Here is a 27,988-nt window from a genome sequence, read left to right on the forward strand (position 1 = left end):
CGCCTGTAGTCATTAAAGAACCTTCAAGTTTCGCTGCTTGCAGATTCAAGGGAGACAGATGACCCTGTTGAGTGAGTCCGTGACCTTGGCCTCTGGGATGGACCTTGCCGCGGAGGGAGCACAGGAAGGGCAGGCACTCATCCCTGCCCAGGGCGTGGACGTTCACCTCCCCGTACCGCGTTCTTCTCTTTCGTGACGAAAGCAGATGGACAACGCCTGTTTGCCAGGCCCTAAGCCAGGTGTTCTAGTTCATGTAAAGGGCCTTGTGGGACAGCTTCTTCCTTCAGGACCGTGGCGTTCAACAGAGCCTGGAGGACATAGGGCAGCTCTCCGTCCCGGAAGTGTGCAGCTGCCCTGAGGACTGCATCTGCAGAGTCCCCACTGTCACCGCCACCCAGGAACTCCAAAATGCCATTTTAAGTTCCCGTTCCGAGCTGAGGGCTGGGGAAGAATAAGGGCAACTAGAGGTAGCTGTGAAACCATTAGACACAGTTTACAGAAGCCATGTAGCTATAAATATGGAGAGTGAAGAAGAAAAAACCCCAGAAACTCATAAATTTAGAATTAAACTACAATTCCAAAACACACACACAAATCTAATACTAAGAGAGAACGCAAAAAAATAAATAAATAATAATTAACAATAAGAACTTGAATTTGGGACTTCCCTGGTGGTCCAGCGGTTAAGGCTCTGCACTTCCGATGCAGGAGGGCTGGTCGGGGAACTAAGATCCCACATGCCGCGTGGTGTGGCCAAAAAAAAAAAAAGAACTTGAATTCACTGAAAATAATTTTATGAAGCAGTCTTACAAAGGCTTTTAAAAACAGTATATGGCACGAGTTCCCTAGTGGTCTAGTGATTAGGATCCAGCACTTTTACTGCCGTGGCCTGGGTGTGTGGTGTGGCCAGAAAGTAAATAAAATAAAATAATAGAAACAGTATATGGCATGCCCAAAGGGGTAAGTGAAAAAATAATTTCCATCTGAAAAGAACAAAAATTTTTGAAACAAAATAATAAAAATTGGGAAAAGAACAGGTGGATTTTAAAAGTAACCATTTAGAAATCTTCAGAATATTAAAATATTGTCAAATTAAAAACTCTGAATAGACAGATTCTAATCTGGACACTGGAGAAGAGGGATTTAGCAAGTTGGAAGATGGTTCTAATTCATCCAGAACACAACACAGAATAATTTTTAAATATGAAAAGCATGGAAGATATACCGGCAGACTTAAACATACATTTATGATAAGCGTTCCAGAAGAGGATGAGAGGAATGTCAAAGAAATGAGTTTTGAAAAGATTAAGTATGAGAATATTCCAGAACTGAAGAAAGACATAAGTCCTTAAAACCTAGACACAGAGTAGTGAAACTACAAACATTTAGAATAAAGAGAAAAATCTTTAGGATTTTTCAGATTCCAGAGATAGAAATCAAATTTCCTTTGGTAACCAAAGGAACACTAACTACACTGGCAGCTGACTTCCCTCTCAGCGATAACAGATGCCAGAAGACAACAAAGTGGTATTTTCAGTGCTGAGAGAAAGTAATTAATATCCCTAAATTTTATAGCCAGAGAAATGATCACTTAAGAGCAAAGGCAAAGTGAAAAGGCAGCCAATGGAATGGGAGAAACATTTGCAAATCATATATCTGATAAGGGATTGCTCTGCAGAAAATGTAAAGAACTGGCCCTTCCCCTCCCCCTGGCATCTCCCACCCCTCCGTCAGACCTGGCCCATCTCTGGCTCAGGGGAGCCTTCCCTTAATCCCTGTCCTTGCCTGGCTGCTAAGGAATTGGTCCCAATCTCACAGGACCAACTTTCCCCAGACCTTGACTTTACTGAATGTAAAAGTAACATTTCCACTACCCATCCCTTAAACATCAGAAACGCTCCATCCATCAGCAGAGATGGGTTCCAGTTTATGGTGCCTTTTCCGCCCTTTTCTTTTTTAATCTTTTTATTTTGAAACAATTTTAAGTTAGCAGAAGAGTTTTTAAGATAGTAGAGTTCCTATATAGCCTTCACTCAGCCTCCCTAATGCTAACATCTTATAAAACCATGATGTATTTATCAAAACTAAGAAATTAACATGGATACAACACTTTAAACTACAGGCTGATTTTTACCAGTTTTCCCACGAATATCCTTTTCTGCCCCAGAATCCCACTTTGCATTTAGTCGCCACATCTTCTTAGTCTCCTCCAGTCTGTCTTCCTTGCTTTGCATGGAAAAACACTTTCAAAAAGTACTGGTCAGGTATTTTTCAGAATGTCCTTCAATCTGGGTTTGTCTGATGTTTTCCCATGACTAGACTGCGGTTGTGGATTTGGGGAAGAAAAGCACAGAGATGTGTGCCTTTCTCATCATGGCAGGTGGATGTGATGTTGACAAGCCTACTGTTGACATTAGACTTCATCACGTGCTTCAGGTACTGTGTCCACTGTAAAGTCACAATTTCCCTTTCCCTGCATTCTGCATTAGAAAACAGTCGTCAAGTCCAGCCACATTCAAAGGGAAAGGAATTAAATTCTACCTCCTGCAGGGAGGAATGTCAAGGACTTTGTGGCCATCTGTTCAATTTTGGGGGAGGTACTTTGAGGCTATGCAAATATCCTGCTTCTCTGCGAAGTTTCTCCCACTAATTTGGTGGCCATTGGCCACACCAGGCCTTTTTCTTTTTCTTTGCTGTGTAGTTGACTAATGATCTGTTTGTTGACTAATGAAATGCTGCCAGAAAGTGTGTCCAGAGACTCAGCTGTCACGGTGGGATGACAAATAGATTCCTGACCCTGATGACTGCAAGAGTTTCTGGTTTGGTTAGATCTGTGTTTGCTCATCTGGAATCTGTCCCCAGAAAGCTTCCGGGCCACTGGTTCACTGATCGGTCCAGGCACATGTTACTGACTGCATTTAGGCTACAGGGAAAGCCTGGGTGTGGCTGCTGCCTCAGGGAACATCGACTCCCTACCAGAAAAGAGCAGGTTTTTAAGAAACATTACGCAGCTCTACTGTCTGCATTGCTGTTATCTCTCTATGATTGTTCTGGATTGAGAACTGGTAAGTTTCTGGCAAACAAAGGCAGAGTGGACACGCCATTCCAGACAGGAGAGGGGCACAGGCCAAGCTCTTGAGTGTGTGTCTGTGCGTGTGTAGGTGTGTGTGTGTGTGAGGGGGTGTCAGTATTTGGAACTGCCCTGTAGTCATTCAGCCTCTCTATGTTAAACCCCTGTATGATACACTCAGGTACTTCTCCTATGTATGATTATTTAATTAAAGGTAGTTTCCCCAGACTGTGAGCTTTCTGAAAGAGGGTAGAGGTCTGTTTTGCTTCCATGGTGAGCCCAGCACACAGTCGGGCACAGAAGAGGCACTGAATCATATTAATTGACATAACCTGGAATTAGGGGTGTCCATGCTTTCCCCACAGTTTTCTCAAACTCCCCATAACTCTGATCACAGAAGCAGTCTTGTATACGGTGATGATGTTCTTAGTATTATTAGAATAGTGTTAAAGCTTATTTATATCATGAGGTGAAGAGACATTTGTGGACCAGCCTAGGGATGGAACCATGATGTGGAACGCTAGTAAGGATAAAGTGACTTGGGCATAGTGGAGAAAAGATGGGTTGTGGTGTCAGTGACATTTGGATTCAAGCCCCAGCTTCCTCACTTGTTAGCTATATAATATCGTGGGATTTATCTAAGTTCCCTGAGATTCAGTTTCTTCTATCAGGGATAATAGCATCAATCTCACAGTGGGAGGGTTAGATGAAATTTTATATACAATGTATGTATATACAGGTATATATGTAGTATATGTAAAAATATGTATATACGTACTTGTATGTATACATGAACCTGTACATCTACTGTGTGTATATATACTAGTATGAATATACGTATGCTCGTCTACCTAGCTATCTTGTGTATCTATAGTTCCTGACGTATGGTCATTTTATCAGTTAGGATTCACATTAAGTATTTCGACAGAGAAAATTTACAAGGACGTGGTTAAACGGGTGTTACAGAAGCAAAGAGCAAAGGGGACTGAGGTCCCACAGAGGAAGCACCTGCAGGAAGAGCCCCCACCCCTGAGGCTGGGGCACAAAGAGAAGAGGGGCAGTGTGTTAGGATCCAGAAGCTTGAAGGAACGGCCCCGGGCTGCTTAGTGAGGGAAGCCTGCCAATGGTGCTGGTTGTCCGGGAGAACACAGCGATCTGGTTCTGGGAGTGCCAGTACGTTCACAGCAACCGGAACAGCGGGAGACTGGTACCAAGGGCTGCTAGGGTGCCGGCTGGGGCTCTGGGGACGTTGGCAGGGCAGCAGCAGATGGAAGCGCGGCCCAACCCAGCATCACAAGGCTGACTGTGTATGGGAGGGAGGGCTGGGAACAGAGACAACAGCTCAGCAACTAGCAAAATCACGGAACTTAATCTGTTGCGTTCATCACGTTAACCACTGCCTGGAATTCCACTGTACAACTCTAGCACAATTTATTTATCACTTTCATGGTGCTGGACGTTCAAGCTAGTTCAAATGAATACAAATTAAATTTGTATTAATTGAAATGATGCTGCAATGAAAATTCCTTCAATTCACTTTGGATTGTAACATTTTGTCACTGGGGAGAGCTTGTATGACATGCTGTAAACCATAAAGGAGTTATTAATTAATACTATTTGCTCCCAAGATTGAATGTCTAAATATTATGTAAATCCAGGTGTTATAAATGTTAGAAGGAAAATACTTTCTCCCGTTTCATCCTCTTGGAAAGAAAGCTTCCATACAGGGAAGACTAGCGCCTCGCAGAGTGCACTGGATAGAGCAGGTTCAATAGAGATTTGATACTAACGCTGCTGAAGAAATAACCTACCCCAAACACAGTGCGCCACCCAGAGATTCCGGAGCTTAATTTCCTTCCTCACTGAACATAAGCAAACACAAATTTCATGTGAATGGGCACCATGGTAGTGCCCTGTGTTCATTTCTCTACGAGCTGGTGGATATTTAAAGGCTCGTCCGGCCAAAGTCTCCTACGGGGCTCCTTCAATAAGTCGTTTTTGAAATACTCTGTAATTTTCTGGGTATTTGCTTGGTTTTTCTGTTAAAGGTCACGCTTGGTGCTCAAGGAAGATAAACTATTTTGGAAAAGCAAGAGTGCCATCTTGTGGAACATTTGTGTTGCAGTTCTTTTATTTTAAAGGAGCTGCCGGGCTACGTCACCGGACGGGCAGGGTTCTCCTCATTTTCTCCCTGAATCTCATCTTTCTGTCTCATTTATTCTACGGCACTGGGATGCTATTGGTGTCAGTTTGCCCCCAGCTTTTGAGGACGTGCCGTTTCCCTTAAACACACCTTAGCTCCTCGTCTGCCCTGTGCTGCCTTTATCTACTTCTCTGTTTCCTTCTTAGCATCAGACTCTGATTTTGCTGTTTGCTTCGTACCTCCCCGGGGAAGATCGGGGAAATTTCTTTAAAAATCCACGTAACCGTTACAATTTAGAGGGAAATACCTGCCGCTTAGGAGGAGAGCGGGGCGACCGTGGAGTTGAACAGCCCTCCAGAGGTCAGGAATCCTCCGCTGAGCTCCAGCCTCTGTCCCGGGCTGACTGGAGGTCGGCTCAGCTGCTCACCTTGTGCTTTCCTTCGGAACAAGGTCGGCAGACAGGGCGGCGTCTGGAGAAAGGCCTCACGGGTCACTGAGAGGAGGTTCAGGCGCCCGTACTGCAGGGCAGGTGCCGCCTTTTCTCCCTTCTTCCTCCTGTTCATCACCACCCGGGCGGAGGTGAGGGGTGGCGGGGTACGGGACACTCGGAGGCTTAGAAAAGAGAAAGGACCCGGGGCTACAGGGCCTGGCCGGCTCCTCTCTGCTTCGCCACGTCTCACCGAAAGTCTAAAACGTGCCCCAGTAAGAGGAGGAGAAGCTAAAACATACAAATCAAATGAGAGTCTTTTCCATAGCTGTTAATTTAGGGAACACTTTCAGATAGACTGGTGACAAAGGGTTACATATGGAGAATTCTCGGAGCAAGTCCTCAGGGGGCAGCCGACTTCTTGAAATCGCCCCTGATCGCTGGCGCTGAGTCATAGACCTGCGGGCCCCCGGAGACCCCCAAACTGGCCTCGGCCGTTAGACTCTCCACGTGGGGAGGAAGCACCCACCCTCGCCGCCCTCTGGGAGCAGCAACCCCCTTTTGATAAGCCTCCTTCTCTGCCCCCTCCAGCCCTGGGGGTCAAGGAAGCTGCGCGCGTTCCGTACAGACGCCACCCTTCGGGGCACACATGAGTGGCCAGGGGTGGACCCTGGCCCCGGCGGCAGCCAAGCAGCACTTCCCTGGTCCTGCGCTGGGCCTGGCGCAGCCAGAGAGGATGGAAGTGACGCACAGAGCAAACGGTGGTGCGGGCCCCGGTGGGTCCTTTAGTATAGTAGTGTCTGAACATGTGCATATTGATTATATGCTATTTTATTATAAATTAAAAAATATAGGTTAGTGCTTTATGTTATTAAAAATATGTAAGGTTATGTTACGTATAAATTTCATTTCAGGATAGTATAAGGGCATTAGAAAAAGAAATTAAAAAAAAAAATCGTGGTGGTGGGGAAAGGATATTAGGTCTCACTTGGTGGAGAACCAAGATGTAGATACGAATCCCTTCTTGGCTTCTGACATTTCCAAATACTTTTTCTCAACTATTCACCACTGGTTAACCTTGTCCATATCATACATTGTTTTTTAAAAATAGCTTCTTTAAGGGGCTTCCCTGGTGGTGCAGTGGTTAAGAATCCACCTGCCAATGCAGGGGACATGGGTTCGAGCCCTGGTCCGGGAAGATCCCACAGGCCATGGAGCAACTAAGCTCGTGCGCCACAACTTGTGAGCCTGCGCTCTAGAGCCCGTGCGCCACAACTACTGAGCCCACAAGCCACAACTACTGAGCCTGCACTCTAGAGCCCGTGCTCTAGGGCCTGTGCTCCGCAACAAGAGAAGCCACTGCAATGAGAAGCCCATGCACTGCCATGAAGAGTAGCCCCCGCTCGCCGCAACTAAAGAAAGCCCACGCGCAGCAATGAAGGCCCAACGCAGCCAAAGATAAATTAAAAAAAAAAAAAGCTTCTTTAAGATATAATTCACATACCATATAGTTTACCCACATAAACAATTCAGCGTCTATTGGTGTATTACAATACTGATTTTTAAAAATTACGTTAAAAAGGATATATATGTATATACACAAAAAATTGCCCTTTTAACCATTTTAAGTGCACAATTTAGTGGCATTAATTAAATGTGCAAACATCACCATTATGCATTTCCATAATTTTCCATCACCTTAAACCCAAATTCTGTAACCATTAAGCAGCAATCCCCCATCCCCTGTCCTTCCCAGCCCCTGGCAACCTCTAGTCCACTTTCTGTCTCTATGAAGTTGCCTATTCTAGGGACCTACATAAGTGGAATCATACAATACTAGTCCTTTTGTGTCTGGCTTATTTTACTTAGCATAATATTTCCAAGGTTTGCCTGCACCTGTCTTGGAATCAGCTGTTTATCCAGAGAGTGGAACATGTTTTAAATATTTGCACTATTCTTGAGAAGCATATTAAAAAATAATTTTTATTTGCCATATTTAAAATATTTATATTTAATGCCAATTAAATTCTAGTACAATTTTAAACATTCACCCATAAACCACTATATCCCAAGAGACCCTTATCATGTGATCAAGGTTCTCCCGATCACACTTTTTAAAAAAAATTTATTTGTTTTATTTATTTTTGGCCGCAATGGATCTTTGGTGCGGTGCATGGGCTTATCATTGCGGTGGCTTCTCTTGTTGCGGAGCACGGGATCTAGGCACTTGGGCTTCAGTAGTTGTGGCACGCGGGCTCAAAAGTTGTGGCTCACGGGCTCTAGAGCGCAGGCTCACAAGTTGTGGCACAGGGGCTTAGCTGCTCCGTGGCATGTGGGATCTTCCCGGACCAGGGGTCAAACCCGTGTCTCCTGCATTGGCAGGCGGATTCTTAAGCACTGTGCCACCAGGGAAGTCCCCCAAAATGTAGTTTTAAACAGTACATATAAAACAAAATGCACCTCAGTAATTTTTTATCTTTATAAATACTTTATTCTGTTTCCAGAACATTCCAGAATACTGAAATTTACATATTACTTTAAAGACAACTAATATACAGCTCACTGAAATAAAATGTACAAGAAGTCTATGAGATGTAAGGTACAGATAAGAAAGCCTGAAATGTTTTAACTTAATTTGCCCTACTAGGAGCATCAGGACTGCAGAATTGATCCTGGCCTCACGTCAGTGACTCTTCCTGTGCGCCTGTTGACTGCTCCAGAGAACGTGCTGTGCTGCTGTGTTGACACCAGTGAATGACCAGGTTTTCCATCTTATCAAAGTGTTACTTCAGTCCTAGGCTTTGGACAGAGTCCACTGTCTGTTTTTGTAAAAGAATACTTTCTTTTTACGAAGTTCTGTAATGAAATCTTACTGAGAAATTATTGAATCAGAAAGCAAATACAAGGCATCTTTATATTACAAAGGAAATCAATGAAGACTTAAGAAGATAACCATCTAGTACTTTAAGAAATCCCTAGTTCCGATACTTGGAGCAACGTAATTCCCACATTATGTTTTTCTATAAAGGACCTCTTCCTGCTTGTTTCCAGACTTCTTTCACTCCTTTAATGCTTTCTTTTTTCACACATTTCCAGTATTCTTGTATACTGAGCTGTTGCGGCACCTGTTAACCAAAAATGAAAACGAAGGGTCACAGTCTGCGAGTTAAACCCGGTTCACACGTGCTTGTCACTGCACAGTCCCACATTCCTCCAGAAAGGACTGGAGGTGATGGTGCTGTGAAGGTGACTGCAGCAGACTGTAAACTAAAGGTAAAGGATGAGAAGTGAATGTGAGTGCGAGTATCCCAGGGTGCCGAGAGAATAGAGGCTCCTCCCCAACAAGGAAACAAAGACTTCATGTGGCTTTCTTTCATATGTTGGTTTTAAAATGTAATTATTTCATAATGTTTTTGGTTTTCTGGTGAACTTCAGTTAGCTATGTGGAACAAAAATTATAAGCCTAAAACTTTGACCTACCCTTGGCTAAAATTAAAAAGAAGGAAACCGTAAGTCACAATATACTTGATGAGAAGCCTTAGGAAGAAACAGTGGGTTGGCCAAAGAGTTCGTCTGGGGAAACACGAATGAACTCTCCGGCCAAGCCAATGATATGGTGGATATAATGTACTGTAATTCCCACAAGTACTGTGTGGCTGTGATTTCTCTCAGTTAAAGGAGAAGCAAAGGTTAGACACCATCTGGCTCCTGGTGGTCACATGCACAGCATGGCTGGAAATCCACCAAGTGGAAGCAAAAGTCGATTTCAGATTATATTTATGTCCTTTTCCTATCACTGATTTGAAGCTCTTCTCTTTAATATGTTTTTGAGAAATGGCAAAGAGGCTGCTGGATATGTTAAACTGTTAACTGGAAAGGCTGGTTTAATTTCCAGGAATGTGATCGTTAACTATGCGGTGCTGGATAAGCACAAGCTAGTGGAAATCATTATTTGTTCATTTTCCGTAAATAATGTTTGCAGCAGGAAAACGAATGTGCTCTTCTAAGTTGTAATTGAACAGCTCTGTTTACATGAACCCACCGCAGTCTCTCTCCTGTTCTCTCTCCTGCCTTTCTTCTGCACTCATTACCTACTTATCGTCTCCTGGAACCTTGTTTTCGGCCTGCGGATGGCTTTCATGAGTGTCTCTAGCAGATTCAAATCTAAACAAAATTTTGAGTTTGATTTGTCCCTCAGTTATAGACCACTATGTGAATCTGAGTGAACAATGATAAGAGCTAACATCTACTTCAAGTGTCTCAGCCACTACATTAAATATTTTACGCTCAACTCTCATAATAATTCTTTCTGGTAGATTCTGTTTCTCACTGTTACAGATGAGGAATCTGAGGCTCAGAAAAATTAAGTGTCTTTGCAAGATTTGGCAGTTAGTATGTGATAGGGCTGGGGTTTGAGTCTAGGTGTCTAACTACAAAGCCCAAAGCAAAATTCTAGGCTAGGACTTCTGAGTAGCGCTTCCTGATTCAGACTATTTTAAAAAAAAGCAAAGAAAAACGGTGGATCCCATCTGTAGGAGATACTTCAGTTTTGTAACTATAGCTTATGATCTCTTTAAAAATGATGAAAACTCCATTTAAGACTGTACATTTGCTCAAATTCTAGGTTTACTTCCATTCATTTAACTACATTTGAACATGTAACTATTTAAAAACTCAAAATCTGTTACCCATAAACCTCGATGCATCCTGTTTTTTAACACCCCAAGAAACTCTTCATGACTGAGACACTCATCACCATCCAAATCAAAGATCTTGAAGACGGTGTCCAAGATATTGTCGGAGAGTTCTTGTCCTGTTGCTACCTTCACAGCTCTCTTAAACTCCGCTAAAAGGAGAAAATATAAAAACTCATCAACAATGTAAAATAGTCTAAGTCTAAATGTTTATTATTTGAGAAGTAAAAACAACTCTATATATTTATCACTTGGGAAGTAAAACAAGAACAAAAATGTGTTCAAATAATAAACTTGGCTGAGAAATGTCAGCACGCTATTTTAATGTAATCAGTGTTTTGAACACAGATATTTAAATATTTTCTTCTACTTCTCAGGGGAAAGGTAAAGTAAAAGCAAAAAAGTAATTGTTAATAAACTGTTGTAAATCTGGAATAACCACACTGAATTCATTGAAAGGCCAATCAACTGTTTTTTCTGGTAAGTGGTCCCTTGATTGGTATCAACCAGGTGAAGAACAGAGTGATACTGTTTACAGATGATACAAATTAAGTGATTCATATAACTTACCTAGTCTGACAGGGCGATGAGCTAAACTGAACATCTGCATGGCAATAGCGAAGTCTTCCAAGTGGGTCGCAAAATGACAAAATGACTTGAACTCATCCAAACTAATGCTCTAATAAAATAACAAAGTGAGTTTTTATTACAATCTTGTAAACACATTAAATGATTTTATGAATACAACTGTGAGTCCTCTTTTCTGTCATAAAGCCTGTGCACTTACATCTTTCTAAGCAAGTCTATTGAAAAATCTGAGATGCAGAATAACAATAGAACTATAGATTCTAGAGATTAGGAGGAACCCCAAGAGGTTACGTGCAGGGCCCCTGGGTGTGCCCGTGCAGACTGAGCACTGTGTGAGCGTGAGTGCATGGCTGGGGGCCCCGGGGCTGTGAGCGTGGGGCTGTGGGCGTGTGTTACGGCCCCGCTGTATCTCCTCAAAGGTCCTACGTAGGGCTTCCCTGGTGGCGCAGTGGTTGAGAGTCCACCTGCCGATGCAGGGGACACGGGTTCGTGCCCCGGTCCAGGGAGATCCCACATGCCGCGGAGCGGCTGGGCCCGTGAGCCATGGCCACTGAGCCTGCGCGTCTGGAGCCTGTGCTCCGCAACGGGAGAGGCCACAACAGTGAGAGGCCTGCGTACCGCAAAAAAAAAAAAAAAAAAAAATTTAATTGCTGGAATGTGACTCACTCCTTTCTTTTCCTGCCTCTGAGGCTGGCGTTTCTAGCAGATGGGGGAGCTCCAAAGGGGCGGAGCCTCGGAGAGTGTGGGTCCCCCAGCAACTGCGTGGGCAGGGTCTCCCACCAGCCCACAAGGGATGTGCAGCATGACTGAGAAGGAAGCTCTCCCGTGTCAGCCTTGGGCTTCCAGGGCTAACGTGAAAGTGCAGCAAACCTAGGCTGTTCAGACTGTACAACATTACATTTACAGACTGATTTAAGGGACAACTGCTATGTTTATAATAGTAAGACATTCTAGTCAATACCAGGGGGTGTCTCTACAGTTAGATTTGTTTTCTATCCATCAAGGCTTTAAAGTTTTTTCTATATATTTCTTGTTAAATTTATTTCTAATTGTTATATATCTCTATTGCAATTATAAATGAGATCTTCATTATATTTTATTACCTTTTTCCTCATTACAGAGATAGATTTAAAAAAATTATATAAAAACACATGCCCACTAAGAGGTAAAATGAGGTCTGGGTTTAAAAAAAAAAAATTATTCATTTATTTATTTTTGGCTGTGTTGGGTCTTCCTCGCTGCACGCGGGCTTTCGCTAGTTGTGGTGAGTGGGGGCTACTCTTCATTGCAGTGCGCGGGCTTCTCACTGCGGTGGCTTCTCTTGTTGCGGAGTGCAGACTCTAGGCACGCGGGCTTCAGTAGCTGTGGCACGCGGGCTCAGTAGTTGTAGCTCGCGGGCTCTAGAGCGCAGGCTCAGTAGTTGTGGTGCACAGGCTTAGTTACTCCACGGCATGTGAGATCTTCCCAGACCAGGGCTCGAACCCATGTGCCCTGCACTGGCAGGCAGATTCTTAACCACTGTGCCACCAGGGAAGTCCTGAGGTCTGGGTTTTAATTTGGGGTAGTGGGGCACATAATGAGGGAACTTAAAAAACAAAAAAACCCCCAAAAAACCACCTGCCCATTTGAAAAAAAAGTTTTTTGGAACAATAAAGTAAAAAATTACTCAAAATCTTACCACTGTCCATTAACCATTATTAACAATCTTCATTTCATGCATCACACAATTATATAATAGACAGTAGGTTAGTCTTCATTAATTTGGAAGTTACTTTATTGAATTATATAAACACGTCTAACTTACTGTTTCATTTTCATCATGAGCGTAATAAAAAGGCACACCAACCTCTCCTGCGGACAGCTTCTCTCTCACATTTTTCCAATAAACGTCTTTATTTTCAGTGTTGGTGAATAAAAGGAGCCATTCTGCGAAGTCTTCTTTTCTCATGAAACTCAGACCTTTAGAGAACTGAAGGAACTCCATTTCTTGGACCTCCGTCTGCAAGTTTTCCATAAATCTAAATGTTAAAATATGAGATGGATGTCAGTAACTCATGGCTTCGCCTTAGTGCTATAAATGGACTGCAGGCACCTTAAGCAGCACCTCTATGAGTTTCAATACGTTGCAGATCCCCTTACGTCCCTTCCACGTGTTAAAAGATCTGTACTACATGTCATGTCACAATTTAACAGAAATATACATGGGGAGCAAAATATATTCTCGTTCAATGGGAGAAGAACTGTCACTGTTAAAAATTTACTTGCTTTAGAGCCTGCATTTATTCCGCAGACCTTAAAAGTATGACGGGGAAGTTTGATTTCAGGCTTCTACCTATGTGATAGGTAAGAGTTGGTTTCCTACAACATTTTCTGAATGTACTGGATACATGAATTTATTTATCAATGCTGTGTGTCTTTGGGTCAAAGCAGAATTTTATCTAAAATTTGAAACATTTCAAGTTTGGGCTGATCAACTAATTCTTTTAGTGATACGCTTTGTCCTCCGTTTTACTGAGTTTTACTGTACTGGGTGCTGTGATGGCATCAACTGATTCTTACAAGGACTGTTAAAAGGGTGTTTTACTTGCAAATGAGTGTACAGTGATAAGGGAAGTAGAAAATACGGTATAAAAACATTACTAACTGTTCCTTTCCTTTTTCTTTTTCTTTGGGCTCTACCTGAGGCTGAAACATTATAAACTTAATTGTTGTTAAACTATCCACTGTCTGGTTTAAGCTCTTTCATCTTAACTAATTATACTACTTCTGAAGAACATTAAATATGCTTAATGATAAAATCTTGTCTCAAATTATACGTCTTGTCAAGACATGAAAGTCTGGGACACGATACTGGCCATAAATATCTGAATTGAAGAATTTACAGTATAAAAGACCACCAAATGCATCCTGAACAAATTAAATAGTTTATAAATTAGTGTCTTAATTGGAAGACAGTGTCATAATTGGAAACAACGGGAGAAGTCTGTTTTGCTTATCTGGGTTTTTTAGGCCACAGTGTCTTGTAGAGTATTTACTACTAATTTGCAAGTTTACCAATCAAGGCCATTCTTCCCGAGAGCTGATCGCGGAATATATTTACCAGCACAGCACTGCTTACAGACATCTCTGAATTTATAAAAGCTCTTCATGAATTTAGAACATCCTCAACTAATCACTGGTATTTCAGAATAAAAAAAAAATCCCAGTCCTAGAAAGCACATCTGCATCAATATCTTCCTAATTTTTCCTGATGAGAAAACTTGAGACCAATTTTCTTCCCTTTCCAACCACTTCCCTATCTTCAGTCACAAAGTTATTTTAAGCTTTAACTATTTATTGGAATAAAAAATGAGGTCAAACATACCACACAGGAAATAAACACAGGGGTTATTTCTGGTCACTAGTTTTAGGGCTAACCGTTGAGTTTAGAGGAAGAGAAAAAGAAATGCAGAAGACAAGTCCCCAGTAAAGTAAGACGACAGGGAGGAAGAGACAGGAAAAACAAAGAAGACAAACAGGCACTGGCACAGAGCAGGTAAACACCATCGCCAGCTGCCTGCGGAGTCTGAGCTTCAGTATTTTTCCCCCTGAACTATATATATGCTGATAAAGAACTGAATTTTCACAATTAAATTACCTGTTGATTTCATAACAATGAATAGACACCAAAATTCCAGGAGATAGAACTTAAATTATACTTTAGCTTTTACTGAAATGGCTAAGTGGTATTTCAGCTGGAGAATCTGACTAGTTGTATAAGTAAAAAAAAAAAAAAAACCCAAACAAGCCACCAATTTATCCACATGTTCCCTCAGTCACTGGTAAGTTTCTCTTGACACCTGATGGCATCTACTAAGTCCATCTGTCCCTCTGGTCACCTGGGGGGACTACTTCCTTGAAAGCCCACCCAGTGCCCCCAACCACCTAGCCAGCAACTGCAGGACCACCTCTTTCAGAAACTCTGTGACTGCTCGAAACTTAAGACAAACCTGTGTCTGAATTTCACCTCTCCAATTTCTAGCTACATGATCTATTATAATAGTTATACCTGCATCACATATAAGCTTGTGAACAGCCTCACTGAGTGGGTCTCATCATCACCATCTCACTGGTGAAGGAACAGACCCGACACTCAGGTCTAATCGCTTGTCAAATCAAATCACACTTAGCAAACTGTCAAGTTCCGCACTGGAACCCAGGTTTGTCTAAATCATAAATATGTGTTTTTATTCAAAGTATAATATTGTTTCTCTAAATGAGAAAACTAGTATCTCTAGGTAAATACCATAATTAGCTACCACAATGCTAACTCTGTGTCACCTTCCCTGCCTTTCCTTGAGACTTATAAGCTGTACTTTATAAAACAATATCCTTTATCAGACAAGCTGTAAAGAGGATGCTAAGACAAAGGTCAGAAGAGAGAAGCAAACATCTTTTTATAAGGAAGGATTATACGTTATACTCCCATAAAAACAAAACTATAAGCTCCACATAACACATACTGAAAGAACTTCTTGTGCAATTTCAATGAGTAATTTGGCCACTATAATGGTGACCGGTTAAAAATTATATATATAATTTTATATTATATTATATATACATAATATAATATAATATATGGAAGCTATTTTCTGTTACTTTACGACTTACGCAAAATGTTAAAGACATGTTATGATTACCGAATTCTAGCCCAGTGCACCTGTAACGTTAATTTCAGGGGCGGCCTCCTCCATCTAAGAGCCAAGTCCCTGAAAAACTGCATTTTTTGTTAATTGGATTCTTTGTTAATTGGATCTTTTTTTTTAATTGCGTAATGGTATTACAAATTTCACAGGGCCCATTAATTACAGAAACTTTAAGAAAAAGTTTAAAGTAAGAATTCTAAATGAAATTATTCCCTTTAAGGAAAGTTAAAGTTAGAAGCAACTTTAAACAATCACTAAGCCCTACAATTTTATCTCCTAAATGTGTCTTGAAAACTCCCAGTCCAAAGTCTTTATCGCCACCCCACTGGTTCAGGGCTCCTCTCACTCCTCATCTGCAGTAGCCCAGCGGGCTCGTGTCGCATCGGATCCCCCTTGTCGTTGCCCACCATCTTGCCAGAGTGATGCCCATCTGACCAGGCACCAAGCGCGGGACGCCTGCGGGGCCTCCCTTACGGCGTAACTCAAGCTGGACCTTCTGGTGCGTGAGCCCTCACACAGGAAGCGTACGCCTCCCGGGCCTCCACCTTCCCCTCTGCCCACCCCTCATGCTTGTTTATTTCTCTACCATGCCTGCCCTCTCTGATTCCTGGACAAGCCATATGTTCTCCCGCATGTCCTTCCTCGTGCTGTTCTCCGTCCCTCCCTCCCCGACCATTTCTCCCTGGCTAATTCCTGCTCACCTGTCAAGATCGGCGTAGGGCTATTTCCCCCAGAAAGCTTCCTGATCACCCACTCCAGAAGTGATCTTCTGCGCTGCCCCAAACCCTATCCACCTGTGACAGCACTGACCGAATGCGTTTAAATGTTCTCTGCACGTTTACTAGATGGTTCCCAGGAGGGACCAGCCCTGCGTCTGAGGCACAGCCCGGCACATAGCAGCACGTGGAATACACTCCGTCAGTCTTCAGTTAGCTGCACTGAGTTGACAAGAGGCGTCTCCTTCCTCCCAAATCGGTGCTTTTCCACCATTCTGAGCTGCTTCCTGGTATTTGTTCTAAGACTCTGGTTAGTGGGGAGGCCCGCGAGCACAGGGTCTGGTTCCGCATGGAGTGGTGCTTGCCGGGGAGGAGGTGAACAGGACACGACACTGCGGTGCTTACGATGCCACAGACTGTAAGTGCGATTCCCTCCCTGCAGGTGAAGACGTGAGTGCAGCGAGGTCCGCAAGCTGGACTGGACCACAGACACGCCCACCACGTACCAACGCATCAAGAGGCCTGTGCTGTCCACAGCTGCTTTCACGCTGTGACGGCTGAGCTGCGCAGCCAGGACAGAGACCGTCCTCACTGCCTGGCCCTTTACAAAGAAGGGCTGCCGACCCCTGGGCTGGGGGCGGGGACGGCGGGAACAGAGCTGGGCTGTCCCAGCTGTGCCGTCTCAGCAGAGCCGGCCCCAGCTCCTGCCAACCATCAGCAGACGGCAACAGCAGGGGCCCGTCCAGTCTAGAAGGCCCGATTCTGGCCCCCGCTGGAGAAGCACCCAGCTGACCCAAAGACTCATGGCAATAACGAATGGTCACTGTTTTAAGTTGGGCTGGTTTGTTGTGAATTAAGAACTAACTGATACGAGGGGCATCTCTCTCGTCTAGCTGCAAACAGTAAGTTACTAATTATTGTAGTCTGTAAAATGAATACTACTTTTCATAATAGGTTAGAGGTATTTTTGAGCATAGTAACTTTAGTTTACATTTCACAGGTTTTGCTCTCAGAGATACTGTATCTGGTTTTATGGCCGGCAGTTCTGGGACATAAATAAATGTATTCAGTTGTTTCTTTACCTCTTACCTATAAAATTTCTCTAAATGAATATAAATATTTGCATTTACCTTCGAAATTCTTTATAGTGAAGTTTTCTTTCTCCTCTTTTTCCAAAGAAACGTATCTGAAGGGTTGTGTTAATTTCAGGTTCTTTCACTGTCGGTTCCTGTAAAAAAATGATACAATAATTTCAAGTAATTATATAACCAAGAACAAAAAATGGATCCTGTAGCCTGGAATTCTTAGGACAATACCCACAAAAGATTCTTGTAACAACAACAAGAGGGCGAGAACAGATGTCGCCATTCTGTCTGTTACTCTGCATGACACTATTCTATATCATGGCTCAAGCAGGAGGGAAACAACAGGGCTAAAACGCTCAAAGGATCCAAGGTGGACTTCAGCAGTGAACGACATTTTGGATCAGGCCAAAAAGAGAGCTTAGAATAGTGAGATGAGTTATTTTCAAATGTGACCCTTAGGCATTTTCTAGTAAAGCAGGACTGAGAGAATTAAAGCAGGGAAGTCTTGGACCTTTTGCTGAATGCTAGAAATGAAGCACTAGCTTTTCCTAGTTATAAAGTTACCGGCTGAGGATTCCATTCAAGGCTGCGAGAGAAGCAGATTCATAGACTCTTCCTCCTTCAAATCTCCAATAAAATAAACAAAAATAATAACAAAACAGAGCTGCTAAAAAGATTATCAGCAGCAACTAAACAACAAGTGGGGGTACAAACTTAAACCAAATAATCTGAAAAAGAGCATCTGCAGAAAGAAATTCAGGCACTGGATGGTCCAGCCTGCTCCCCAATCCTGCCCCCACTTCCCAGATACAGCAGCAGGTGGGGTGACTGTCACATGGTGAGAACTCATGAAAGCCTGGGTGTAGTGGGCGAGAAGGTGGCTGGTACCCGCGAGGCTCCGAGACAGCGTGTGGGCTCAGGCAGAGGGCGGGCCGGCTTCCGGACTTAGAACCTTCTGGGCACTGTTCAACTGAAGGATGATCGGGAGCCCAGAGAGGGGAATGCGCCTTGGAGGGCGGAGTGGGCTGTGGTCTAGGGCCTTTACGGCAGCACAGGAAAGTGAGCACAGTTTAGTCCTCCAGCAAGGGCTGCAGGGCAGGGCATCAAAACGTGACCACCTGCAGCTCAGAACCAGAGCTGGCCCGGGGAAGGCAGCGACAGACTTGAAAAGAGCCTGAGGTGGGACGGGGGCCCAGCCTCCCAGCCCGTGAGCAGGGCTGCATCTGCAAGCGGACACCCTGCTCAGTCTCTGCTCGACACCGGCCATGCGGACATGGGGACAGCTCCCAGGAGGCCAGGCAGAGACGAGCGCAGCCTCAGGTTCTGGAGGGGACAGACTGCAGAGACTCAGCGCAGGCAAGTCACCCACACATCTAGCAACCAGCCGGCCACAGCCCTGGGCCTGCAGGGGGCTCGCCCACACCTCACCGCCCCTGCCAAGGGGTCGGCTCATGGGGAGGAAGCGGTGGTCCCAGTGGGGCTGATTGACACAGAGCCTTCCACAGTACTGACTCTTAAACACTTGACTTTGTGTCTAATAATTTTATAAAATAGTCACTATAAATACAAATGTGGATTTTAACTGGACTTCCACACAAGTGTGGGCAGGAAGTCATGCCTGGAGTTTTTTCTTAATTCCCATATAAATGCTCAGGAGATATACTAAAACACAAAACCGTATGTATTCTCGTTAAGGTTAGAATACGATCAGGATGTCCACCAAGAACACTATTACTAAAAATTTTGGGGGGTAATTTTGTCCAATACATAAAGGAATAAACTAAGATTAATATTATTTAGAAATAATTTTATATTTAGAACAACCAGGAAAATCAACATAAAAAATAAGAAAATTCAGTAAAGATAGACTGGTACAGAAACATTAAAAATTAAATGAATTTCCCGCTTAACAGCAATAATTTTTCCTTGGAGGGTAAAGAGTCTATTTATAATAGTAAAAAAGTTAAGTAATGAAATATCCCTAGGGATGCCCTTAAGAAACAAATTTCAGATGAATGAAAAAATTATACGTAAGAAAGTAAAACCACAACCAAATCAGAGGATAACATAGGTTAGTATTTAACAACTGACTTTGATGTGGGGAAGGCATTTTAAAGAATGAAAGTAACTGAATAAATAATAAGACAGCTAAACATGACTACATTAAAAATAAAAACATCTATAACCAAAACATCATAAACAAAAACAAATCTGAAAAATATTTCAATAATTTTGACAGACACTAGGTTCATATTCTCAAGTATATGAAGAAAAACCCTAAAGAAATTCCCAAAGAACAGAAACAGAAAATTTGGGTGTGAGGGAGACCCAAGAGGGAGGGGATATGGGGATATGTGTATACGTATAGCTGATTCACTTTGTTATAAAGCAGAAACTAACACACCATTGTAAAGCAATTATACTCCAATAAAGATGTTAAAAAAAAAGAAAAAGAAAATTTATAAAATAAGAAACATGAATGGTATACATAACTATCTTAAAAAACAATCTGGGATACCTTTTCCCCGGTCATACTGACACAGATTAAGAAACAAAACAAAAAAGATACCAACCCTGGAGAACCTGCCGGCAGGCCCGTAGACTGTTACAACCTTTGTGGAAGGCAGCCTGACAATATGGGTCAAAGCCTTACAAGTAGTCATGTCTTCACCCGACAACCTGACTCTTAGATCTCTGTCTTAAATTTACACATGTAGCTATTTACTGCATCGTACAGCAAAGATTTGGAAACAGTCTTAATGACCAAGAACAGGTCAATGGTTAAAAGTGCTATATCTGGGGCTTCCCTGGTGGCGCAGTGGTTAAGAATCCACCTGCCAATGCAGGGGACACGGGTTCGAGCCCTGGTCTGGGAAGATCCCACATGCTGCGGAGCAAGTAAGCCTGTGCCCACAACTGCTGAGCCTGCCCTCTAGAGCCCGTGAGCCACAACTACTGAGCCCACATGCCACAATTACTGAAGCCCACACGCCTAGAGCCTGTGCTCTGCAACAAGAGAAGCCACTGCAATGAGAAGCCCGCGCACGGCAATGAAGAGTAGCCCCCGCTCGCCGCAACTAGAGAAAGCCCGCGTGCAGCAACGAAGACCCAGAGCGGCCAAAAATAAATAAATAAAATAAATCTATTAAAAAAAAAGTTTTAAAAAAGTGTTATACCCATAAGATTAGGTATTTTTTCATTCATTAAAAACTATTTACGGAGTATATAGGGTACGCCTGGTGCTTTACCAGGCTATGCAGATACAACTTGTATAGTAAGGAATTAACCTTACCCAGATGTCTGGCCTTTTTGCCCTGGGCTGCTAGGAGGTGGTCCCTAAGAGAAGGTGTCTTTGTTTACCTGGGGGCCTTGGGCCACAACAGGTAGTCCAACAATGAGATTTGGGGTGGAGGCTTTGGGCCATAGGGTATCAGCTTGACCTCCAGAAGGGCTAGAGTCTGAGGTCAGCCACGAGGACAGCCAACCAGGTTTCCATGGCTGACCCCAACAGTCTCTGGACACCAAAGCCCTGGCTGGCACTACTCCGTGTGTGCTGTCACAGTCACTGCTGGGAAAGTCAGTGCTTTCCACACTCCCCTGGGAGAGGATGACCAGAACCTCTGGATTCTGCCTACGAGTCTCTCCCCTTGGCTGATTTTAACCTGCACCCTCTCGCTGTAATAAACCGTAGCCCCGGACCTAACAACTTTTGGGGAGTACTATGAGTCCTTGCAATGAATTATCAGACCCAAGGTGATACTGGGGACCCCCTGAGCCTCCAGCTGGCATCAGAGGTAAGGGTGGTCGCGTGGCCTGCTCCCTAACCTCACACGACCTCAGAAAGAATGAGGATGCGCACGCTCCAGAAGACACAGACGATTAAACGATTACCCTAAGGAGGGGCAGGTGGTGTGGCAGGACACGCAGGGAGCTGAGGACACAGAGGAGGTGCACACCTGGGAGGCGGGGCACCATTAGAGGGCCCGGACACATGTGAAACAAGTCCAGCACAGGGCTGCTCAGAGGGAATGAAATACAAAAAAATTGTGATTTTAATAATTTGCAAAATTTGAAGCAGACATGCTCTAAAAGATGAAGTGATTTGGAAATTTAAGAAAATCTAACAGAAAGCAAATTGTGGAATTACAACTGATTAAAAGATTATCAATGGAAAATTTAAGGATATATATTGCTGGTGGGAATGAAAGTTGGTTCATTTTCTACAGAAGATATGTGCCAATATTTATCAAAGTTTATCAACAACCTTAGAAATGTTCATACCTTTTGACCCAGCAAGTGAATTTCTGGGAAGTTACCCCTTGGATATATTCACATATATATAAATTGATATGATTACAGATTATTAACTGCATTATTTGCAATATCAAAAGACTGGATACATGTTAAATATCTTTCAAATGGGGAATGGTTACATCAACTGGTACATCCATCCATACAGCGAAGTACTACGGAGCCATTAAAAAGAATGAGATATTCGGATATGGTAAGAAAAAATGGGAGGATATGGAACAGTGTATAGTATGCTACTGCTTGTATAAAAATGGTAAAAAGAACACATGGAAATGTTTAGTTGCTTATTTACATACATGCTTATATACACATGAAATATCTCTGGAAGAATACCCAAGACCCGGGTCATGGGGAGGAAAGCTCTGCCCTGCATACATCCTCTTGTGAGTCTTTTGAGGTCTGGATCATGTGAATGTAGAAAATCTATTTAAAATATTTAGAAAAATTAAGTTACTGTTAATTTCCCCAACTATTTGGGAATACTTATTTGAGCAAACAGAATAGAGAAGCTATTGTATATAACATCTGCTTGGAAATATTTAGTTTATTTGCACATACCTGGCATTCTGTTTCATTAGTTATTCTTGTCTTCGAGTCATCCTGTTTACTTATGATCTTCTGCAGCTAGGAAGAATGCAAACATGAATTTAGATGCATGTCTACTGGATTTTAAAAAACAACCTAAAAAACAGATGCTAAGTTTTTATTATAAAATGTTTACTAGTTATTTGTTAAATATTAAATTATTTTTGCATTGTAACTCCTAATATTAGTTTTTAACCCCTTAGATCATATAAGAATCAAAGGAGAAAACAGATATGCAAGTATTAACATTATTTTGAGTTGGATCATTTGTTCTCCTAAGAAAGCTGGCTTACTTTATGTGTGTATCTATCTATCTATCTATATAAAATATATACACACACATATATATATTCTAAAGGCATCACTGTATAAAAACTTCATGATTACCCTCATTCTTCAAGAGAATTTTTATTCCCTTCTTTTTTTTCTCTCTCTCTTCTCTTCTTTTTCTATCTCTGGTGCTTTATGACCACATTTCAAGTACCTAGCTCTTAAAAAGCTATTCGTATCATATAAATGCTCTTCCTTTTTCTCCTTATGCATTTACAAAGCATTAAAATAATTTAAAGGCCTACATTTCTACTAATTATAAACTGTCAGTAGTACCTTCAAAAAAAACCCAAAAAACCAAAAAAAACAGTACCTTCAGACTGAGTATATTAAAAAACCTACCTACCTTTCAGAGTCATTTGTACCAATCCTCACATGGAAAGCAAATTAAAAAAAAAGTTTTAAAAAAAAATTAAATGTAGACAAAATCTCAAACTATGGATTCAAATCAATTAGGAGACAAACCTTCACCCATTTTTTCTAGGCTACTTCTTTCTTAATAGTTTGAAAACTGCTGCCACTAAATTCCAAATTAATGAAGTAGCTGCTTCTATTTTATTTGTTTTAGGCATATGGTTTATCTCTAGTTCTCTAAAGCCCTCAAACTTTTCAACATTCTCCCACCCCCACTTATTTTAGGGAATGAAGTTGAAAAGCTTTCATTTGTTTTATCCTTTATTTTTAAATTGACCATCAACATACTGCCAAGTTCAATACCCAAACACTTCTTGCTTTGCTTTCCACACCTCCTCTTAAAATTTTTAATAATAGAAATTTCAGACATAGCAAAGAGACTCCTATAATAACCCACCATATATACACTATTCAGCTTCCACAGTTCACAGTATCCTGCCATTCTCGGTCCAGCTATACTTCTACTACCTACTCCTGGTTCCCTTCTCAATTATTATTATTTATATCTCTTCTGGAAAAATTTTTATCCACTGAAACATACACATCTTAGCCATACAGTTTTTTTTTTTTTTTTTTTTTTTTTTGCGGTACGCGGGCCTCTCACTGTTGTGGCCTCTCCAGTTGTGGAGCACAGGCTCCGGACGCGCAGGCTCAGCGGCCATGGCTCACGGGCCCAGCCGCTCCGCAGCATGTGGGATCTTCCCAGACCGGGGCACGAACCCATGTCCCCTGCATCAGCAGGCGGACTCTCAATCACTGCGCCACCAGGGAAGCCCAGCCATACAGTTTTAACCTGAGTAACCAATCCTCTGCCACAGAGCAGAACATTTCCTTTCCTCAGAACGCTTCTTGTGTCAATTCCCAGGCAATGCATTCTAGCTGCATCCCCACAGAGGCAGAATCAAATTAGTTTCACTTAGTTTACAAATTCAAATAAATGGTATCAAGGAGTACGTGTTCCTTTGCGTCTCTTTTCACTCAGTATAATGATTTTGTGATTTATCCATGTTGTTTGCATATCAGTAGTTTGTTCTCACTTATTGCTGAGTTGTATCCCATTTGTATAAATATACCAATATTTATCCATTCACTCATGATAGATGTTTGCATTGCTGCCTCCAGTTTTTGGCTACTGTGAATCAAGCTGCCATAAACTTTCCGTTTTCCCAGCTTTACTGAGGTATACTTAATATACAGAACATTGCACACCATAATGTATACGTTTTGATGAATTTGTACCTAGGCATACACCCATGATACATTGCCACTATCGAGGTAATAAACGTATCAATCACCTCTGTTTTTGTTTGTTTGGGGGTTTTTTTGGTGGTAAGAACACTTAGCATGACACTCAGCCTCTTAACGGAGTTTCAAGTGCAGGGCACCATATTGCTAACTACACCCACTATGTTGTACAGCACAGCGCTGCCATCAACTTTCCTGTTTTTGACATGTTTTAATATTTCTCTTGAATAAATACCCAGGAGGGGAACAGTTAGATCTGTGCAACTTTACAAGAAACCGCCAAACCCTTTTCCAAAGTGAATTCTCGTTCCTTCACATCCTCACCATTTGGTGTGATCAGTTTTTTAAATTTCAGCCATTCTGTTGGAAGTACTGTACTACTTCACTGTGGTTTTAACTTGCATTTCCCTGAGAACTCACGTGGAGCACTTTTTCAAGTGCTATCTCCCATTTGTACATTTTCTCTCGTGAAGTTTCTGTTGTAGTCTTTTGCGTACTTAAAACATTTTTTTAAAACTATTAAGTTGAGCATTTGTTATATATTCTGGATACAAGCCTTTTGTTAGATATGTTTGGAAAATATTTTCTCTTATCCTACAATTTGCCCATTCGTTTTCTTAATAAACAGAAGTTATTAATTTTGATGATGACTACTTTATCAGGTTTTTCTTTTACGGTTACTGCTTTTAGTGTCCTAAGCAACTCTGCCTACCCTAGATTCTGAAGATATTCTCTTATATTTTTTCCCAGAAGCTTAGTGGTTTTAGTTTTTATGTTTAGATATATAATACATCTCAAATACATTTTTTTTCAAATACATTTTTGTATGTGGTGTGAGGCAGAGGTTATGACTAATCTTTTTCATATATACATCCTATCCGTTTGTTCTAGTGTCATTTGTTGAAAAGACTTTTCCCATTAACTGATTTGGTGTCTTTATTGAAAATTAAGTGACCATGTAAGCGTGGACTCTTTACTATCCTCCACTATCTACTTGTCCATTCTGTGGGCAATATCACAGTGTCACTGTTACTATAGCTTTGTAGTGTCTTAAAGTCAGGTAGTGTGAGAGTCAACCAGATTTGTTCTTGTTTCTCAAGATTGATTTGAGTATTTTAGGTCCTTTGCTTTTATTTATTTATTTATTTGGGCCACGCCTCGTGGCTTGCTGGATCTCAGTTCCCCAACCAGGGGTCTTAGGCTCCCTGCAGTGGAAATGCAGAGTCCTAACCACTGGACCGCCAGGGAATTCCCAGGTCCTCTGCTTTTTTCTTTCTGTCTTTTTTTTTCTTTTATAAATTTATTTATTTATTTGGCTGCGTTGGGTCCTCCTTGCTGCACGTAGGCTTTCTCTAGTTGTGGCGAGCGGGGGCTACTCTTAGTTGCAGTGCGCAGGCTTCTCCTTGCAGGGGCTTCTCTTTGTTGCGGAGCACAGGGTCTAGGTACGTGGGCTGCAGTAGTTGTGGCACGTGGGCTCAGTAGTTGTGGCTTGTGGGCTCTAGAGCGCAGGCTCAGTAGTTGCAGCGCACGGGCTTAGTTGCTCTGCAGCATGTGGGATCTTCCCAGACCTGGGCTCGAACCCTTGTCCCCTGCATTGGCAGGCGGATTCTTAACATTGCACCACCAGGCAAGTCCCAGGTCCTCTGCTTTTAAATATACACTTTAGGGACTTCCCTGGTGGCGCAGTGGTTAAGAATCTGCCTGCCAATGCAGGGGACGTGAGTTCGAGCCCTGGTCTGGGAAGATCCCACATGTCGCGGAGCAGCTAAGCCCATATGCCACAACTACTGAAGCCTGCACGCCTAGAGCCCGTGCTCCGCAAAAGAGAAGCCACTGCAAGAAGCCCGCGCACTGCAACGAAGAGTAGCCCCCGCTCGCCTCAACTACCCAATGCAGCCAAAATTAAATTAACAAACATTTTAAAATCGGCTTGTTAACTTCTATAAAAAAAGACTGCTGGGATTTTGCTTGGCAAAGTTTAATCTCTAGACCAATTTGGGAAGAACTAAATCTTCTAATCCATTAACATGGTATATTCCGCCATTTACTGAGGCCTCCTTGAATTTCTACCAGCGATGTCTGAAGTTTTTGGTGTATGTTTTTTGTTAAATTTATTTCTACTTATTTTATACCATCCAAAAAGAACTGATCTTAATTTCATTTTCCAAATGTTTGCTACTAATTATATGGAAATACAATAGATTTTTCCATACTGATCTTCTATGCTTTGATTTTGTTGTTGGTTCCTTAGTCATATTATCTGTGAATAAAGTCAAATATACTTATTCCTTTCTAATATTTTTATCTCTCTATTTTCTTTTCCTGTATTGCTGTTATCTTTAGAATCTCCAGTAAACTGTTAAACAGCAGAGGTAAGAAAAGACATCCTTTGCCTTGTTCCTGATTAAGGGGAAAGCATTCAGTATTTTGTGTTGTAGCATGACATTAAAAAAAATTTTTTTGTAAATGCCCTTTATCAGTTTGAAGAAGTTCTCTCCTATTCCTACTCTGAGTTTTACACAAAAATGCTTATTTTGTTAGATGCTCTGTCTGCATGTTCTGATATGATCATGTTGGTTTCTCCTTTATTCTGTTAATATGATGGACTGCACTGACGGATTTTCAACCATGAAATGAATTTTGTATTCCTTGGATAAATCTCACTTGGTTGTGATGTATTATTTTACATGGTGCTTGATGTGTTTTGTTCTATCTGGTTAAGTATTTTCATACCTCTGTTCATGAGGAAAGTTGGTCTATAATTTACTTCTCCTGTTAGGTTTTTGCCAAGTTTTAGTTATCAGGGATATGTTGGTCTCATAACATGAGGGAAATGTTCCTTTTTCTTGTATTTTCTGAAAGAAACTATGCAAACTGGGCACAGTTTGACAGATTTCACCTGTGAAACCATCTGAGCCTGGACATTTCTTTGTGGGAAAGTTTTTGATAACAAACCCAATCCTTTGATACAGGACTATTTAGATTTCTACCCCACCTCTTGTTTTGGTAAGTTTTGCCTTTTTTTTTTTTTTTTTTTGGTGGTACGCGGGCCTCTCACTGTTGTGGCCTCTCCCGTTGCGGAGCACAGGCTCCGGACGCTCAGGCTAAGCGGCCATGGCTCATGGGCCTAGCCGCTCCGTGGCACGTGGGATCTTCCCGGACTGGGGCATGAACCTGTGTCCCCTGCATCAGCAGGCGGACTCTCAACCACTGCGCCACCAGGGAAGCCCTGAGTTTTGCTTTTTTAAGGCACTTGTCCAGTCATCTGAGTTATCAGGTTAATAGTCACATATGAATCAGTTGTTCACAATATTCCATTTTTATCCTTCTGTTAACTCTAGGATCTCTGGTGATTTCTCTCTTTTCATTGCTAATACTGGTAATATGGATCTCCTTTTGTTGTTTGTTTTTGCTAGATCAAGTACTGAAAATTAGTCAAAATTTATCATATAATTAAGAAAACAATAGATGTTAGTCATAAAAAGATAAATTTTATAGAAAATTCAAAACATCTTTTTTATTATAAGACACTTAATAATGTTATAATAACCTTCACATAGTTATGATAAATAGTTAAAAACAAACGAAACAGAAAAGCAAATAGGATTAGTTGACTGAAATACGAATTTTTTAGGAGGCTTATTACAGTACTGGCTTATTCCAATTTAGTGTAATTTAATGCGGTTCGCGGGCCT

General features: G+C 42.0%; 1 protein-coding gene across 1 annotated transcript in view; it reads right to left on the minus strand.

Annotated features, from left to right (window-relative positions):
• Nucleotides 1-8,142: 8,142 nt before the first annotated feature.
• The window catches only part of MICU2 (mitochondrial calcium uptake 2), a gene marked incomplete at its 5' end in the record, with an annotated part of 85,653 nt that continues 65,807 nt past the window's right edge, over nt 8,143-27,988 (minus strand). The window contains 6 exons of the mRNA XM_082859726.1: nt 8,143-8,765; nt 10,329-10,486; nt 10,905-11,013; nt 12,769-12,940; nt 17,454-17,551; nt 22,278-22,343. Coding sequence (XP_082715852.1) covers nt 8,661-8,765; nt 10,329-10,486; nt 10,905-11,013; nt 12,769-12,940; nt 17,454-17,551; nt 22,278-22,343 — 708 coding nt within the window. The 3' untranslated portion in view covers nt 8,143-8,660. The remainder of the gene's footprint in view (nt 8,766-10,328; nt 10,487-10,904; nt 11,014-12,768; nt 12,941-17,453; nt 17,552-22,277; nt 22,344-27,988) is intronic.

The sequence above is a fragment of the Leucopleurus acutus genome (genome assembly GCF_964270905.1).
Source record: "Leucopleurus acutus genome assembly, chromosome: 18".
Classification (NCBI taxonomy): Eukaryota; Metazoa; Chordata; class Mammalia; order Artiodactyla; family Delphinidae; genus Leucopleurus; species Leucopleurus acutus.